This window comes from Podarcis melisellensis (genome assembly GCF_964234715.1).
Source record: "Podarcis melisellensis genome assembly, chromosome: Z".
In the NCBI taxonomy this organism is placed as follows: Eukaryota; Metazoa; Chordata; class Lepidosauria; order Squamata; family Lacertidae; genus Podarcis; species Podarcis melisellensis.
Window position 1 is genome coordinate 27,394,942 of NC_138547.1, and position 16,924 is coordinate 27,411,865.

Consider the following 16,924-nt stretch of genomic DNA (forward strand, 5'->3'; position numbering starts at 1 on the left):
CATAAGTGCTCTACACACTGTGTGCATGCACTTGGCGCGGTAGCACACTTCTGCGACCACACGCATGCGCAGAAGCACTCTACCGTGCCACGTGCATGCGCAGAACAGGCACCTCCAGTTGCAAATTCCTCAGGATCCCACCGGATCTCTGGAATGGATCCCGTTCGCAGCTGGAGGTAAGATTATTTTTGTACGCATTACTTGGCCGGAAAACAGCATTGCAAAATTTGGAGAAATGTCAAAGTGCCGCTGTGTTTGCATTCTGTTCCAGAAAGTGCAAATTAAGTAATTTCACCTTTAAATGCAGACTTAATAGAATTTCTTCCCCCAATCCTAGATGCTGCAACAGGTTCAGCAACCCTTGAGTCAGTTCAATATCCCATAAAAGGTTGAAGCATTAAGAACCCATATTAAGAGTTTTCACATTTTCATTCTTCCTGAGCGGATGATTGTGTGGACTTTCTCCATCAAAGCGTTTAAGGGCCTTTTTGCTTCAGTTTAATGTGCACTTGTTCGTTCTTATTAAAGGTCACTTTTGGAATGGGCTTTGAACCTTTATGTGCTCTCCTAGCTCTCAGCATTCTTCTTTCCATGCCTGGCCCCTTTTCCTGATCACTCTTTAATTACATTTGAAATCCCTTCGATGCCGTTATCTCCACACTGTCTCAATTAGTTCACCTCCAACTGTGTCAAATTTTTATGAGGTGGGACAAAATACTGCTAGTTATAATGAACTCTGGGTGTGTTTTTTTTAGCTTATCTCCTCGCAGCAGGGCAAGGAAGAGTTTACAGGACTGGTGTAGTCTAATTTGTTAGTGAGCTCTCTTGCTCTTTTTGGTCTGATTTATTTTTTTGAGAGTGCAGCTTGCTGTCTCTGCTGCTAAAGGGAAGGAAGCTTCCCCCACTTATCCTTGCTTGATGGCTGCAGGCTCCATTGATCAGCAATCACTACTGCAGAGTGGGGTGGGGGAGGGGGACTTTTAAACGTTTGCAAGCCCTGGTCAGGCATAGGGTTCTGAGAACAAAGCGTTAAGAAAATAATAATGACGAACAAGCCTCTTTCCTGTACATCAACCTCAGATAGTTCCGGACAAGGTCTACCCATGATAGTGATGCAAAACCTTTTCAATCCTGAGGGAAGACTTCCTGGGTCCACATGCCAGTAGTGGGCAGAGCCTGAAGCAAAAGTGGGTGGAGCAATTGATGCAAATTTTACCTTTAAACTGTAGGTTAGCAGAGCAGGCTGTAACGCTAAACTTCCAGCTGCTCGGAAAAAAGCAGAAGACTCTCTCTGTTCTGGGGCTTTCTGTCCCCCAGTGTAGGCATGTCATACAGCATGAGAGATATGGAAACAAGAGGAACTACCGACTCTGGAAGAGTGGAGAATTAAACTTATGGACTATGCAGAATTGGATAAAATGACTGGGAAAATTAGATACCAAAAGGATCACAAGTTCATCGAGGACTGGGGAAAGTTTACGAATTATCTGGAAAACATATGTGAGGAACAGGCAACGCTAGTCGGTTTTAAAGAGACTTTGTGATGTCAAAGGTGTATTATAAAAAGAAAGAGAGATGAAAGGATATTATTAACTGGCAATATAATATATTGAAAATGCGTAACAAATAGAAAATATGGATGATTGATGGAGGAGCTGGTGGAAGTTCAAAAATTGGAAATTTGAGAATATGGTTGTGTTGACTAATTTAATAAAAAAATTATTATAAAAAAGAGACATATGTTTCTTTCTTTCACTTACAAATTCCTTCCTGTGAACCATCCCAAAGTGATTCACTATGTCAAGTCCAATACAGTGGTATCTCTGGATGCGATCAAGATCCGTTCCGGAGCCCCGTTCGCATCCAGAAGCAAATGCAACCGGTGTCCGCGCAGCTGCATGTGCGCGGGTCGCGATTCGCCGCTTCTGTACATGCATGGGACATCATTTTGACAATCTGTGCATGCGCGAGTGGCGAAACCCAGAAATAACGCGCTCCGTTACTTCCGGGTCGCCGCAGCACGCAACCCAAAAATACTTATCCCGAAGCTATTTCACCCGAGGTATGACTGTACAGACACAGACCAGGGTAAACACCTTCAGTTAAAAAGACTGCATCACAAACAAAGGTTTTTTATAGGATCCAAGAAGATAAGAGAGACAGGGCCTGACTGATGTGCAATGGGAAGGGATTGCAAAGGATAGGTGCCTGGTTCCTACATATCATACTGAATAGACCTCCTGCAGGACACAGTGATTGGTTGGGTATATAAGGGGTGAGGTTATTTTTTAAGGTTTCGTGGCCAAAGCTGTGTAGGACTTTGTGCACCATGGCCAGAACCTTTGATTCAGGCCACATCTATGTGGCAGTTCATTCCATTCTTACAACTTTCCCTTTACAGTTAATTTCCACATTCTGTCTGAGCTTTCACACGATATAAAGGCCCAGAACTATGGTGGAATATAGTGTAAGTTCAGCATTCATTTTCAGATAATTTGAAAACCTCTTTTTTTTTCTTCTGGAAGCAAGTAACATGAAAATGAGTATTAAATTTGCACTATGTTTCACTATAGTTCCAGAAGTGCCTTTTACAGCATGGGAAAGCTCAAATGTGAGGTGGAACTTAAGGGTTACAAAAAAAAAAACATTGTGAAAACAGAATAAACTGCCATGCGGATGAAAGCAACCTTAGCTTGGTGGCTAACTGGTGGCCAGTGAAACCAGTGTTGGGGTTTTGTTGGAATATTCTGGGATTAGGTGTGGAGGACCATCATCTTGTGATGGGCCGATGCCCTGTCTGGTGGGCATCTCCTCCAGCAATTAAGGGTTTCTGGGTACTGGAGTGACTTGGCTTATCCAGGCTGGTCATTGGCTTTCCTCTCCGTGAAGAGATCTAAAGACTTTCTGTTCAAGCTGGACATTTCCATGGGCCACAAATTGTTTTGTTTTGGTTTTCCCCTCCCTCTGAGTCTTTGCTTCTTCCCTTGTTACATCCTACCTCTGATTCCTCTAATTTCCCTGAGCATTTTCTTTATTTGATTGTGTTTATTACAAATAAGAGAAAGATGGAACAGGCACCACAGAGAGGCTGAATTAAATATTCCTTAATAAGCCACAGTCTAATTGTCCTTCAGAAATGAACTCATGTTGGTAAAAATGCTGCAGTGAAAGCTTCACCGAAAGTGTCATCCTGAACACATTTGGGTTGAATTCAGATTTTAAGATGTTTCAATCTCTCTTTCTCTCCCCCCCCCCCTCTGCAATATTGGAATAGCATATTTTCTTCCTTTTCTTCTGTGAAGGACGTTTTAATGTCACGAGCCCTTCCCATACTTGAACTTTCTGATGATAGATCCCTTAAAACCAGACTGAGGGGGAAACTTTGAGTGACAAACCTTGTTCTTGGCTGCCTAATCAGAGGTAGCAGATGTGTCTAGATGTCTTTCATATCATTCCATTGATGTTAAATTTGCAACAAGATGTAATTTGATGTGAATGGAAAAACAGAATGCTATAGTGCTTTCGTGCGTGCATGTGTATGTTTTGTTATGTTGCTTGCATTTAAATCCAAGGAAGGGGCATGTTAGAGCAAATTTTCACAGAAGCTCAGACGATTCACAACTAGTGGACCTGTAGTGGTTAGAGTGTTGGAGTGGGACCTAGGAGATCTGGGTTCAAATCAATGTTCAGCTATGAAGACAGACAATCTTGGGCTAGTCACAGTTCCCCAGCCTCACAGTTCCCTACCTCACAGGGTTGTTGTGAGGATAAAATGTGGAGGGAGCAAACCACTTTGAGATCCTTGGAAGAAAGGTGGAAAAAAATATTAAAAATACAGGAACTAGATTGCTGAGCTGATCCCTGCAGAAAGCAGCCTTGCCTGCCTTTGATTGGATAGGGTTGCTGTATTTTTGAAGAGCAAAAAAGAGGACACATTTGCAGCAGTTCATGTGCCACCACCACCACCACATCACCTTCACACTCTTGCACATGCACAATCAACACACTCAGTTACACACACAGATGCCATGCAGACGCACTGCTGGCCCCACCCCACACTGAGAAAGAGGAAGGGAGGGAGAGATGGGGGGGATGGGAGACATACAAGGTTCTGCCACACCACATTTTGTCCTCCCAAGAACCCTGTGGCATAGCTACCAAGCCAAGCTCAGGACAACTTTGGTCCAGGATACCTAGTAAACTGCTCTTCCCAAGCTTGTCTAGGTACATGTAAAAACTTCCACCCATGTGGCTCATCCAGATGATGCCCTATTTACACACCACAAAAACAGCAGCGGGATGTTTTGAGAAGGCTGTTATTATTTCACAGTACATAAACATTAGCCATGTGGATGGAGGTCTTTATATGTAGCCAAACTATTTATTTCTATCCTACTTGCACTCCCCGAGGTCTTCCCCTTAAAAACGCTTCTCCTTGCCCATTGGAATATCAATGGGAGGAACCGGCTAACCTGCCTCTATTATCTTTCAGTCCTTTTGCAAACACTACCCAACAACTGCCACTTAACTGGCTGGCAAGCTTTGAAAGCCCTCAAACCAAGTTACGTGAAAGGGCAGCAGGAGTTGGGGAGCTGCAAGGAGGCTCTCTGGGCTGCACTCCTTTTCTTAGGCAAGGCTGTCAGGTGTGGAAGCTTGAAGGGAGAACATACGGGGGGAAATGAGGAGTTATAGGAGCCTGTAGGTCGGTGTGATGATAGTGCAGATGATGGGGAGCTTGGCCTCGTGGCAGCACGGCAACCCTGGAGGCTGCTGCTAGGACAGGGGCTGTTGCGAGGAGGCCATGCCCAACATGAAGATCGCCAGCAGCATCCAAGGTAGCAGCACTCAGGAGCAGCAACTTGCAGATGGGGCTGCCCTCTGCCTCACCACTTGGGAAGTCCCCACCACTGCTGCAGCCCTCACAGCAGTGGCAGTGGCAGTGGCAGTGGCAGTGGCAGAACTTCATGCTCCGGCACCAGGAGCGGAGATCAGGCGGGAGCGGGGCTGGCGTGCATCCCGGGGGCTTTTGCCAGTGCCTCCTCCTCTAGAGAAATTCAGCCTGCACTTTCCTCACCATGTGGGCAGCTTTGCAGCCAGTTTGAGGGCACTGGGCACTGGATGTGACTGCACTCATTTTCTCCCTTGGAACCAAAGGGGGGGAAACCCAGACATTTTTGCAGATTCTAAAAATCCCCCTGGACAGAAATTCTACCCCTGAAAAAGAGGACATATCCATGAAAATCCGGACATATGGTGACCCTAATTGAGCATAGGTCTGTGGCGAAGCTCCTTGTACTGCGAAGTTCTGTGTAAGGGACTTCTGAGACTCCATCATCCCTGGTATGTAGCAAATTCTGAAGAACAATACATACAAACACCACCCAGAAAAATCCCACCCACCCAATATCAGAAATCAGACCCTATGATTTTGTTGCTCAGATCTGCAGACTGCATTTCTTCATCGCTAGTTGTGGATGTTTCTTTTGCAAAGTTTCCTCCAACACTCTTCAACACTCTACTCTCACCCCCTTCCTTTGTTAAACATGCTACCTTTTCTTCTTTTAAATAGCAAAAACTCCATTATGTGCGGAGTTAAATGTTAGAATAAATTAAATGCCCAGGAGTATAGAAATGCAAAACAGAGGGTTTGCTGCTGCAAAATCAGATAGTAAAAGGGGGAAAAAGAAGTATCGTTTCTGTAGGCAACTCATTTCACCATTCATTAATTGGGCACCACATTTAGATTCAGAAAGGATTGAATACAATATTTTGCAATTTGCTTTCCTACAACACACACACACACACACACACACACACACAAACTTTTATCTCAGTGTGGTTATATATATTTTCTCCACACTGGAGCAGACTCAGTTCAGTGTCTTCTGTCTGTATTGTTTTTAACTGCTGTGCTGATTTTGAAATTTTAAAGTCCTGGATGAGGTTGTACTTCTAGCAGGTCCATAGCTTGGGGTGGTGGTCCCAGATTCAGCACTATCTCTCGAGGCTCTGGTGGCCTTGGTCACTAGGAGTGCCCCTTTTTAGCTGCAGTTGGTTTGCCAGCTATGGCCACTTTTGGACAGAAATTACTTGGCCTCTCCTACTTCCAGATGTGATTATTGCAATGCACTCTGCCTGGGGATGCCTTTGAAGACAACTCCGAAACTTCAATTGGTCCAAAATGCAGTGGACCCCAGATTACTGCCTTGGGCTCCCTTTACACCACATATAACCCCTGTTTTAGAACAGCTGCATTAGTGACCGATTCATTTATTTCATTTCATAAAATTTATTTGCCACTAGAATGTAAAAAAAAAAAGAAAACCCCAAAGCAGTTTACAAAACAATAACACCAAGAAAAATTCAATACAAAATAAATGTCAAAATGTTAAATGTTAAAAAAACTAAAGCAGATTAATTTTCACATCAACTTTCCAAGCATCTGGGTGGGTTTGTAAACACACCACTGTTTAGAGCCCTATAAATGGCATAAGTCTCAAAGACTGGCTCCTTTCCCTACAGACTCTCTTGATCTTAATCACAGTATTAGACCGTCTGCTTGGAACTGTCTGCAATGAATGGTGTGTGTGTGTGTTCCGAAGTCTCAAAAGTTAAAACAAGCCCCTTTCCTGGATTCAACTGCCACATGCAATATTTCGCTCTGACGCCAAGCAAACGTCCAATAGAAGTAGCCATGGTAGTGATAAGTTTTGCCACAGGATTCTGCTCTGTACTTGCTTCCCTGTACTCTAAATCAGGCCCATTCCCCACTTCCATTTGAAGTGTCAAAAAGAGGCGGGGGAAATGTCTCCCTTGCGTCTGCTCCGTTCGTCCTGTGGCAGCTATTGCAGAAGCAGCTTGAAGCAGCAATTACATAGACTAAAACACAAATTAGATCTGCCACTCCATAGACAAGTTCTCCCCTAGGGCCTCAAGATTAATACGGGTGGGTGGAAGACGCAAAGGAAGCAAAATACTAAACAAAATAAACGTGGTTTCTCTTCGCTGTCTTTGAGGTTGCTTGAGCTTGACTTCGATGTGTTGCCCCAAGGCATGAATTCTAAAGGTGGGGCCACATGGCTGGAAGCCCTGCGCTCATCTCCAGGGATGCAGCTGTGGAATTTGAGTGCAAACATTTCTAGCTGCCATCAGCCAATTGTTGGGATTAAAGGAGACCTTCTTGTTGCTCTGCGGTGGTGCTTTTTTGTGGGGCTGGGTGTGTGTGTGTGTCTTCGTTGGTTAGTTTTGCTTCATATTAGAGGATTTCATCCCACTCAGCCCCAAATTTATTCATTTAGTAATCAGGAAAGTTGTTGATTAAGGGGGAGCTTTTAAATCCTACCACTCTAGTTACTACAATCTAGGAGCACTACTGCTTTTTTCTCCCTTCAGGGTCAGGGATTGGGAGGCAGTCTGGTGTAGTGGTTAGAGCATTGGGCTAGGAACTGGGAGACCAGAGTTCCAAACCCTACAAAAATAGCAATAAAACCCATGAGGGCCACTGAGAAATCAGAAAGGAGGTGTTGGCATCCTCAGTGGATATGAAATGCTGAGCTTCTGTTGGAAATAAAATAAAAAAGATTGAGATCTTGGGGAGAGGGAGTGGAATGGTTTGTTAGAAGAGGGCGAGGATGGGCACCTGGACCTTTGGAGAGGAGCACTACTATGAGGAAGCAGTGGCTGCTGGTGCTCACTGAGACTAGTAGGGCTGAAGTCAGAGAGGTCAGCCATAGGTGGAGCCGGAACCAATGGCAAGCAGAGCCAAATAATTCCAGCTTTGTCCCCATCCTCCTACCTGCTAAGGCAACACTAAGATGAAGGATGAGGAAGATAACAGGCAGTTCGACCTGCTGGGTTGGTTGGTAAGGCATGTGGACAGGTGGGAGCTTCACCCTGGTGGACCAGCCTCCATTGCTAGAAGTGGGTAGTCATTGCACCATTTTGTTGTCAAGGGAAGTCTATCTCTCTCTCTCTCTCTCTCTCAGAATCACACACACACACACTTAATTAGTTACTACATTCCCCTGGGGGTAGGGAACCTCCTTCCTTCTAAACTCCACATTCCCTTGTGGGCAGTCTTCCAGGGGCCACTTGTGAGTGGTAGATAGGGATGAGGGAAAGATTCAATTCAGTTAGCTTTTAAAGCTGAATCTGTGAAACTCGCACTTTCTGAAACAGTATGAGAACCGATACTTAGTCACCCTTCAAAATTCACACATCTCCAGATTTTGTGATGCAGTTCTCTATTAAAAGAATGTTTACAAAGGTAAACAAAGAGAGAAACAACTACCGTATTTTTTGCTCTATAAGATGCACCAGACCATAAGACACACCTAATTTTTGGAGGAGGAAAACAAGAACAAAAATATTCTGAATCTCAGAAGCCAGAACAGCAAGAGGGATCGCTGCACAGTGAAAGCAGCAATCTCTTTTGCTGTTCTGGCTTCTGGGATAGCTGTGCAGCCTGCATTCACTCCATAAGAAGCACACACATTTCCCCTTACTTTTTAGGAGGGAAAAAGTGAGACTTATAGAGCAAAAAATACGGTATATGACTTTCCAAAGAAATCTGAAGGCAGCTTTTAATGTCTGACATTTCTTTGTGTTTTTATATTTTGTTGGAAATTGCCTATAGTGGCTGGGGCAGCTGAGTCAGATGGGTGGGGTATCATCATCATCATCATCATCATCATCAATAAAAATGCATATGTTAGGGGAAGGTGCTCATACAGGGGACTTGCTTTACAATAATGTTCATAGTAACCAAAGCTGAAAGAAACAAAATTGCAATTCGCATTAAAATCGGCTCCTGAACATTGCAAACCCAGAAGTGAGTGTTCTGGTTTGCAAACATTTTTTGGAAGCTGAACTTCCGACGTGGCTTCTGTGACTTCCAATTGGCTTGCAGGAAGCTCTTGCAGCCAATCGGAAGCCGTGCCTTGGTTTTTGAACTGTTTCGGGAGTCCAACTCCCGGAACGGATTACATTTGAGAACCAAGTTACGACTGTAATAATAATAATAATAATAATAATAATAATAATAATAATAATAATAATAATAATAATAATATTCACAAGCTGATGTGGAAACATTGAGAACTGAATTTAAAGTAGGAAAAATGAGAAATTGAGAAGACTGGAATTGAGACATGCTACCAACTGTTGTTCGGTCCCTGCTCCTGCCCACCTAGCAGTTCGAAAGCACGTCAAGTGCAAGTAGATAAATAGGTATTGCTTCGGCGGGAAGGTAAACAGTGTTTCCGTGCGCTGCTCTGGTTCACCAGAAGTGACTTAGTCATGCTGGCCACATGACCCGGAAGCTGTTTGCGGACAAACACCGACTCCCTCAGCCAGTAAAACGAGATGAGCGCTACAACCCCAGAGTTGTCCGCAACTGGACCTAACGGTTAGGGTTTACCTTTACCTTTACCAACCCTAAATTGTAGGTAGGGCCAGATTAAAAAAAAAAAGGTGGCACAATACATGCAACTCTTACCATTGTATACTAGACATTACAGCCACTGAAAATTCAGATGTTTCTACACACTTGCATAGTCTCCAACTGCCCCCAAAATGCTATGAGCATCATGAAAACCTTTAAGCTGCCATGGCTTTTCATTGTGTCATGCAGAGTTCCAAATTCTGTGAGCGGGGAAAGGGAGCATAGAGAGTGGAGACAAGGAAGGAGGAGGAGGAGGAGGCTCCACCTCTCATGGTGGCATAGCAGGACTCATGGGAAGAAGTGGTGCACCATCTGTTGCTGCTGCACTCCTCGGCTCTGCCAGACAGTACCTTTTAATGCATCCAACTACGGTACTGGTGGTGGCAGGAATGGCCTAAGGGCCGCCCACTTGTGTGGTCATAACCGCCGACCATAGAGACTACATTGTTGGCATGGAAGTGTTCCCCGTGAACATTCAGCACGTGTGCCTCCTCTGATGCCCGAGGCGGTCTGATGCATTTTTAACCAGATAAGTCTCCCACATATAACCAAGATGTTTGCTGGTATGGTATTGTTACATACTCCTCTTAGTAACAGCCATCGGGGCTGCTCAGCCTGGTATTCCATTGGCAGTGTGCGTATATAAGGGGCGTAGAGGACACACTGATGTAGAATAGAATGACCCTATTTTCATCTGAGGAATGTTGGAGGGTACTCACATGTATATTTAGGCACGCACATACCCCTTCACCCAGACCACAAAGGAGCATTGTCACAGTTTAAAGACTGTTTCCAGCTAGACATAGACATTGTGGAGCAGAGCTGGTGAGGTGTGTGGCTGGCGAAAGACTTGGGAGAGCCTGGAGAAAGATCTAGAGGCCTGTAAGGCTGCATTCATCCCTGGAGCCTAAGGTTCCCTATCCTTGCAATGCATGTTCAGATGTCCCAGCTTATGTAGCCATGCTGTTCATCTGCACGCATCTGCACTGTGGCTTTCCATCACATGAAAATGGTTCCCAACCTGCTGGCTTTATGTGTGTTTTGAAGAGAGCCTAAGAATATCATAAATCCACTTTGAGTTTTATCTCCTCCAGGGAATATGCAGTATTGTAGGTAACAAGGTTAGATGTGCAAAGCTAAAAACCACCATTTATGGCACTATAAGAGCTTCAAAGAAAATACATCCTGTGGGAATTGGAGCACTACAAAAGCATGCATATTTAAGGAAATACTCTGTGAAGGCAATGCAAAGCGTTTGAAGGGAAAGGAAGTATCCTTCTTTTCAGCTCTCCCACAACAGTTTTGCTCTGTACCAGCAAAAGCCTTGTCTCCAAATATATTTACAATGTCACATATGCCACCTGCAAAATTAAAATATCAATAGATGGCCACATTCTGCCTATTTTTGAAATGTGTTGTCAAATTAGCATTCATCAGACTTCCTGGGCTCGAGTCACCCTATAGCTCCTGCTACAACAAATAGATTTGATCCTGCCAGCAGGCTGCTGTCAACAGGAACATGCCTGGAAGTGGGTGAGCTTGAGTGAGCTGCCTGCAGCCCTTGTTCCTTGGACCCAGCTGGCAGAATATGCACAATTAGCTCTGGAGGAAGTTCTGGGGCTGGAAGATGGAAGGGACAAGGGAATGACAGGCCATAACACTTTAAAAAAGAAAAAAAGCTGGAGCCATAGAAGATGCTATGAGTGAAGCTTTTGGAAAATAGGCAAAGGCTGAATGATCCCCCTCTCTCTCTCTTTGTGTGTGTGTGTGTCTGTAAATGTATTATTAAATCTGTTTCTCTGGTGTGTGTTTGTTTTTGCAGAGATGGAATTTCATGATACTCCACATATCTTATGCACTGGCTACCAGCCAGACATGCATGCTGTCTCCCAGTGTGGCTATCCGATAGAGATGGGTTCTGATGTCGATACCGAGACAGAAGGAGGAGCCTCACCAGATCAGGCCTTGAGGATGTGGATGTCCGGAATGAAATCGGAGCACAGTTCGTGTTTATCGAGCCGCGCAAACTCAGCGCTATCCCTCACCGATACTGACCACGAAAGGAAGTCTGATGGGGAGAACGGTAATGAAGCAACCCATTAAAAACAGGCATAGATTTATTTCAATGTGGGTGTGCGTGTATGAGAGAGAAAGAGGTTCAGCCACTGCCAATTTGTACTTAAACAGAACTATCAATGAGACAGCAGTCGGGTAAACAAAATGTAGAAAATGTATACACAAAATGTAGAAAATGTATGTATGCTTTCGTGAGCATCCATGGTGGTTTTGTAAAAATAATAATAATAATAATCAAATTTTCACACACTGTGGAAATTTACTTCATTATTTATCAGATAATTTCTACTCTCGTTAAAAAGAAATCCAAAGGGCAGGCTGAGGAACAACATAGTAAGAGCCGTCAACAATGTTTGTTTTAAAAAGACTGAAAGGGGGAAAGCAGCGTTAAATATAAAACAATAACAACAAATTCAAACAAAGACATTGGAGAAAGGTGTCTTTTTCCAGGACAGACTTTTACTTGCCTCACTCAGTACCTAAAAGCTAGAGCATCTACCTTGCACATAGAAGGTCCAAGATTCAATCCACAGACTCTCCAGGAGGGACTTGAAAATATTTCCTTTCTGAAATCCTGGAGAGCTGCTGCCTGTCGGTGTAGACTATACTGAGCTCAATAGACCAATGATCTGATTCCCTATACATGAGCATCCTATAATAATAAACAAATAATAATTTTAAAAAGAGTCTTTGTGGGAAGGGGGTTATTGGTTTGTTGTTGTTGTGATTATTTTGTATTTCGTGTTCTCATCTTGTAGTTTTATGTTGTTAACCGCCCTGTGATCTTTGGAAACAATGGAGGAGTGTGCCTTTGGGGGTAAAGTAAAACTGTTGGAATGTTGCAGCACTTGCTGTGGCTGTAGAGCAGGGGTCAGCAAACTTTTTCAGCAGGGGGCCGGAACATATTTTGAAAAATAATAATGAACGAATTCCTATGCCCCACAAATAAACCAGAGATGCATCTTAAATAAAAGCACGCATTCTACTCATGTAAAAACACCAGGCAGGCCCCACAAATATCCCAGAGATGCATTTTAAATAAAAGCATAAGTTCTACTCATGTAAAAACACGCTGATTCCCGGACCGTCTGTGGGCCGGATTGAGAATGCAATTGGGCTGGATCTGCCTCCACCCCCCGGGCCTTAGTTTGCCTACCTATGCTGTAGAAGCTGAAAAATAATGATAATATATCCAACAGATGGTCTTCTAAATATCCTGGGCCTAAGTTATTCAGGGCTCTAATTGTAATATCAAGCACTTTTATTGAATTGTTTTATTTTCTTTGAACTAAGCTTGGGGAAATAACTGTAATGTATTTCTGAAGTAGTCAGTTAATATGATTGTATTGGCATAATATCATTTGCATCTGTTCAGCTTACCCATTAAGATAGAGGGATAGATAGAAATAGCACACTCACACACTGATGAATAAAATATCAAAAGGGAAAACTCAACATACTAACTAACTTTGGAGTGTTGACACAAATAACATCTGAGCACAGGAGATGGTACAGCTAAATGTAATCAGCCCTTGTGATGTCTTTGCTTTCCACAGTTCTACTTATACATTTTGACAGTTGGAGAACTCGGGTCAGATGTGAAGTCAGTAGCATAATTTTAAATCTGTCCCACAGTTGTCCTTGTATGTTTTTCGTGTCAATGTCCCACAGGCATCCCAGCTCACTAGTGCATTTGGAAGTCTATATGACTGGGAAAATCACAAATCACTCACCCTTGATACTCCTTTTATCATGGGGCAAGCACCCAACCCATCTTCAATGCTCACATCATATTCACAATTCATGACAGGGCATTTTGAGTGATATCCCATGTTTTTGTGTCTGCATCATCAACATTCTTCAGACAAGATGTCTTGTCCGTTATTAGCAACTAACACCTACTCCTTGGAATTCCCTCCCCTTGAATATTAGACAGGTGTCATCTCTTATATCGTCTCAGCACCTACTGAAAACCTTCCTCTTTCAGCATGTTGAGATGCTTCCCTGTGTGCATATATACTGGAATTATTTTTATTTTATTTATGCTTGTTGTTTGCCGCCCTGGGCTCCTTTAGGGAAAAGGGTGGGATATAAATTTAATAAGCAACAGCAACAAAAGAATGACCCACCCCTTTCTATGGAAGCTCATAAGAGTTGCATGTACCTCAGATCTTCAAATGCAGGTACTGGGGATGCAAGGAACAGTTTATGTAGACAACCCAGATAATTGCAGGGTTGTAGAATAACTCCTGGATGGCAGTTTATACATTCTGTGACATTCTAACTCATCTTTGTGCAGTTTGCATCCTTTTGTCATAACTGCAGTTCTGTACAGAAGAAGGTTCCCCAGTGGCTCCTTACTAAGACAGTCAAGGGACGTCTGGTGCTGATTTGTCAAAGTCTGTGTCCAAGGTCTAAGGCTGTTGCCATGGATTGGGAGGGTGTCACAGATGGAGAAGAAATTCAGTTCAGTTTGCATTTATAGGTAAATCAAGCTAAATCATACTTCCTGAAAAGCAAACCATAACTCAGCTATCCTTTGAAATGTCACACTTGTCTGAATTTTACTCAGCCCAGTTTTCTGCAAAAAAAAGCAAATAACAGGGTAAAGTATGCATAAAATACATATATTGGTTAATATAGCATCTACAGGTACATTATATCGGGGAAAATTCTTACAAAGATGTGTGTACTAGGAGAAATGCTGGCTAATTTTCTTGAGAATGCTTTTTTAAAAAAAAAACTCAAGCTGATACAGAAATGTGGAGAATGGTCAGGTACCAGCTGATATCTGCTTAAGACCTTGGACACCGACTGCATGAGTTTGCACAAGATGGAGAAACACTCCAACCTATAATAAGACAGCTTTCTTCTTTGTTCCTATTCCATTTCATTTCTGGAGGTGCATCATGATGCAGATATTCCCTTGTTTCAGGGCTGTAGTCTGGGGTGAGGGCAATTGTCACATAGTCCAAGACACCTGTTTAAAATTCCTGTTTTCATTGTTAATGACAACTCATGGTACATTCTAGAATTAGAACTGAGCAAAAATTTATCAGGTGATACTTTTTTCTGGTGAAAGTAATATTTTTCCTCCGCCCCTCTAGAAAAAAAAGTCCACTATCCTGATTTCCCCCCACGGTGTTTGTGTATATACGTATACATGTGTATGGTAGCTGCCATTTCCCCTCCATTATGCCCTGGAACAAATCTGAGTCTGGGGAATTGTGGAAGATGCAGAATGGTGGCCAAGCTGCCAAAACAGATGCTAATCTTGACCTTTGCAGCACCTGCAGCAAAGCAGGAACTAAGGCGGGGAAGGGATGGGAGGGGCGGAGAGAGAGATGGAAGCTGTGCTACTGATAGTGTCAAGCCTCCAACCCCTTGGGGATAATTTCTCCTACCCCTCGAATCATTTGATAAGATGGTCCCTCCAAACATCTCTAACCACAAATAGGGTGGATCATTGTTAGGTGTCACGTGCCTGCAGTTCTAGCTAAAATCTTCCACGTGGAGTAATTCCATGGTTAGAGCTGCATGGAGGAAATGAAGAAAAGAATGAGCTGACAAGTAGGAATGAACAAGGGGAAGGTCTAGCTCAGCAAAAGAGCATCTGCTTTGTATGCAGAAGGTGCAATATTCAATTTCTGGCGTCTCCGGGTACATCTGGGAATGACCCCTACCTGAAGCCCCTGAGGGCTGTTGCCAGTCAGTGTATGCATTGCTGAGCTAGATGGCCCAAGGAACTATGTTCCTATGACCAAGCAGATTCCTGGCAGTGATTTGCTGGAATGTGGAGAGGTGTGTACTTTTAAATTAATCCATTTCTCCCCATGTATGGGTTGTTGTTGTTGTTTAGTCATTTCCGACTCTTCGTGACCCCATGGACCAGAGCACGCCAGGCACTCCTGTCTTCCACTGCCTCCCGCAGTTTGGTAAGGCTCATGTTTGTAGCTTCGAGAATGTATGGGTTACCTCCTATAAAACCACTCAAAACAGTTTCACAATAAAATAAAAAACCAACCATCAGCAATAAAAGCAGGTATGTAATTTAACATATGACAACTGTAACAATTAGAAAGCAACAACCATAAACAATAAACACAATCTATTAAGTAAACATAATAGATTGTGTGTTAAGTAAACATAAGCAAACTGAATTGAAGTTCCCATAGGAAAGGCTCTCTGATAAAGGGAAATATTCAGCAGAACCCAAATAAAGTCAGCACCCGTCTGATAAGTAACAGGAGAGAGTTTCATAGGTTAAGTACCACTGCACAAAAGGGCAAATATCTACAGTGTATGAAAAAGACCACCTGATGAGATGCTGATTGCAGGAGGCCCTCTCCTGCAGAGCTCAGTAATCAGTTATGCATGCAAAGGGGTGAGAGGATCTTTTAGGTATCCTGATCCCAAGCTGAACAGGGCTTTGTACATCAGTAAAAGTACCTCAAACTTGGTTTGGTACTTCTTTGTGTCCTGTTCTCATGCACATTCACCTCTGGGAAGTTGTGGGTCTCCCTTTGCTCATGCACTACTACCTCCATATGGTTGTGGCCAGGGGACTGCTGTACATGGGGAGGATTAGCAGTGTGTGAACTGAACCATGTCATATTTGTGCACAAGTTGCCTCCAGTTGGTCCCAAGGCAGAACAAAGTATGTGGGTTAAAAAAACAAAAAAACCCACCCTGCTAATAATGACCAGTTTCTCTGGAAATAGTTGCCTGATCCAGCTTTACTATAAATAGCTCTGTTCTAAGACATAAACAGTTGCTATATAATGTGTGAGCAAAAACCCCTTCAGCAGTAAAGCTCCAAGATGGCAATGCTAGCTGAATTATAGAAATCGGGGGTGGGGATGTGAGAGAGAGTAGTTTTGCAAGAAGGCAAGATTGAGTTAGTGCCAGCACTCAACAATAGGAAGGAAGGCATATCTCTTTTTGCAACACATGCTTACATGGTTTTAATTCCTAAACTATTTCTTCCCTTATGCATAACACAGTTTCTAAGTGTATTTGGCAAATGTTCCAGTGTAAAGAAATGCATTTGAAGCACACACATGCCCTATTCGTTTGCTCTCCCCCTCTCTCAAATGGGATTACCTTCATTTGAAGGAGAGGGTGGGGGGGTGCCCAACACATCTCTGTCGCTGTTACTGCTGTTTCCCGCACCCCCTGCAATGTTGGGGGCTGAATGTCTGCAGCAGGATGCTTGCTCTATTTGAGTATGCACCCTACACAAAGCAAAACTCTGACCTTCTGGGATCTTTAGCTTGCTCAGAAAGAGTAGGGTTTCCCTTGCATGACCGTCAGCCCCCAACATAGCAGTGGGTGGCCTACAGGAGATGTAGGGATGTGGCTGTGTCAGTAGGCACATCCGTGCTTTGCCCCTTGCATATTAGCAAT

General features: G+C 43.5%; 1 protein-coding gene across 13 annotated transcripts in view; it reads left to right on the top strand.

The window, feature by feature from the left end:
• The window catches only part of TENM1 (teneurin transmembrane protein 1), a 391,653-nt gene that overhangs the window by 127,984 nt on the left and 246,745 nt on the right, over positions 1–16,924 (top strand). For all 13 annotated transcript variants that reach the window (XM_081897279.1, XM_081897280.1, XM_081897290.1 and 10 more), the window contains exon 3: positions 11,265–11,525. In XM_081897279.1, coding sequence (XP_081753405.1) covers positions 11,265–11,525 — 261 coding nt within the window. The remainder of the gene's footprint in view (positions 1–11,264; positions 11,526–16,924) is intronic.